Below are 2,397 nucleotides of genomic sequence, written 5' to 3'. Positions count from 1 at the left end.
GAGCCGCAGTGTTTGCACGAGCTCGCCTCTGACGGGCGGTCGTCGTTAGTTTGGGAGCGAGCGGCTGCTAGCTAGCGGAGCCAGGGCCCACGGAGAGTCGCACTTAGCGGATTGTTTTTTTTATCAGCGACGACAGTCAAGCGGCGATTGAGACATATGCGATCGGTGCCACTTGACTCTTTGCTCTAACTATTCCCCGCAACATAATTACGCATAATTCATCCAGTTTGTTTATATTTGTTTGAGGTGCACATTAAAACTTCGCATCGCCAGAAAACGTTAGCTGACTGCATTAAAAATCATGACTTCCAGGAGGACGGGCTACGCTGGTAGCATGGATTCTTCTTCAAATAGTGGCAACAGCTCAGTCCACAGTGGGAACCGGAAACAAAGTATAATCAACATTCCCGACAGGACCGGGGTCGAGTCTTGTTATGATCGCAAAGCGGACAAGGCTGGGTACGGAGCTCCGCAGGGCGGCGTAACCGTCACGTCCCTGAAGTCCCGGCTCGCCCCGACCATTCAGACGGCCATGTCCGCTGCCGTCGATACTCTCCTCGGCGAAGTGGTGCTTGTGCTCAACGAGACTCAGCAAGAGTTGCTCCACAAGGAGCAGGAGAACGAGAGACTCAAAGTGCGCCTGGAGGTGTCGGAGAGGGAGCTGAAGACGTTGCAGGAGTGCCTTTGCAGCGCTCAGAAGCTCATAGACCAGCTCCAGATCTCCTACACGGGCCCTCAGTCCATCAGTCAGTCCGTTTTCGCCCCGTCGCTGTCTTCCATGGCGTCAATGACTTCTGACCTGGACCGGGACCACCAGAACGGCCGTAATGTGAACGGAGCCGGTGTGGACCTGGGTCTCAGTGGCTCTGTGGATGATTCGCTTCATGGGTTTGAGCCAAGAGACGACTACAAAATGTGCCAGCTTTCAATCCAACCAGATGGTTCTGTGACGAACCACGCTCTGGACTCCTTCGCTTCCAACGCGTCTCATATGTGCTCCGATTCCAGCAGACCAGGTAGATATTCAATGTGTACTGTGTGTGTTATACTCGATACATCATCTGACTTGGAGCAAAATGAATCAATAACTTGCTTCGAATTAAGCATATGGATTCATTGTGGTGTGTTTTGATATAGTAATGCTTCTACATTAACCACCTCTGCATCTTTCTATTTGTCTTAAGATGAGAGGCAGTCTCAGGGACCAGGCGGAGGGTCGGGGTTTGAGATTAAGGAGGAGCAGGGGCCCGCTTCAGGCTCTTGTCAGCCCAGCAGGAAGGAGCCTGGGTTGCGTAATGACAACAGAGCCGGGGGCGCAGACCTTGGCTACGTTCAAGTTGGAGGAGAGGGAGTTTCCCAGCGTTCCTTCACTCAGCCTCTACGTCACCAAAGACCTGTGCGAGAATGCACTAGTGCCTTGCAGCAGGGTGGACTTGATGGACAGAAGCAATTGGCCAGGACCGCTGTAGCCGGGAGAGTAGACAGTGTTTCACCAGGCAGAGCAGAAGACTCTGCAGGACCGTCAGCCTCTGACACAATAGGGGAGCCCTCTTTAGATCGGCCTCACCACTGCTTGGAGTGTGGAAAGACCTTCCGTCTGATCTCCAGTCTGAAGAAGCACATCCGCATCCACACTGGAGAGAAGCCCTACCCGTGTGCAGTCTGTGGCCGTCGCTTCCGCGAGTCAGGGGCGCTTAAAACTCACCTGCGCATACACACAGGTGAGAAGCCGTACTCCTGCTCCGAGTGTGGAAACTGCTTCCGCCACTTGGACGGTTTGCGCAAACACCGCCGCACGCACACCGGAGAGAAACCCTACGTGTGTGCCATATGCGGCAAGCGCCTTAGCCGCCTGCAGCACCTCAAACACCACCAGCTCATCCACACCGGAGAGAGGCCGTGCTGCTGCCCCTTCTGCAACCGCAGCTTCAAGGAGCCTGCGGCGCTGCGGAAGCACATCCGCACGCACCGGGAGGAAGGTGGTCACATGGGGGTCGTAGCCAGTGATGACACGGACCCCGATGCTTTGGATGACATTAACAACCTCCACCCGGCCGCTCCGTCCCCTCAGATGAGGTTTGGGGAGTGGGGACCTGAGGAGGATGACAGCTCAGTTGTGGACTGTGTGTAGGGCTTGAGCTAAGGATGGTTGGTATTCTTACCAAGAGACTTTCTCTGGATGAAGAACATGGATTAACATGGACTACTGAGGCTACATATAACCCTAGCCTTGGAGATTAGTTTATATCTGGCATTTTTAATGCTTTACACTCTTGGATGGAGAAAAAAAAGATTGAAATATGCACAGTACATTTTTCAACCGTGAGTATTTTTTTCAGGTATTCAAAAAGCAGCAGCAGGAGCATACAGGTTGTTCTTGGCACATGGAGTTGCTGG

At 53.3% G+C, this 2,397-nt stretch overlaps 1 protein-coding gene across 1 annotated transcript; it reads left to right on the top strand.

The window, feature by feature from the left end:
• Positions 1-301: 301 nt before the first annotated feature.
• On the top strand, positions 302-2,131 carry LOC306753307 (uncharacterized protein; the record flags this gene model as incomplete). The annotated part of the gene is made up of 2 exons (XM_079237180.1): positions 302-1,016; positions 1,185-2,131. 2 exons carry the CDS (start codon positions 302-304, stop codon positions 2,129-2,131), a joined length of 1,662 nt encoding a protein of 553 aa, XP_079093306.1.
• Positions 2,132-2,397: the final 266 nt, after the last annotated feature.

This window comes from Taurulus bubalis, assembly GCF_910589615.1.
Source record: "Taurulus bubalis genome assembly, chromosome: 2".
NCBI classification, from domain to species: Eukaryota; Metazoa; Chordata; class Actinopteri; order Perciformes; family Cottidae; genus Taurulus; species Taurulus bubalis.
Note: the sequence above shows the minus strand (reverse complement) of the source record. Positions and strands in the feature narration are given on the sequence as shown.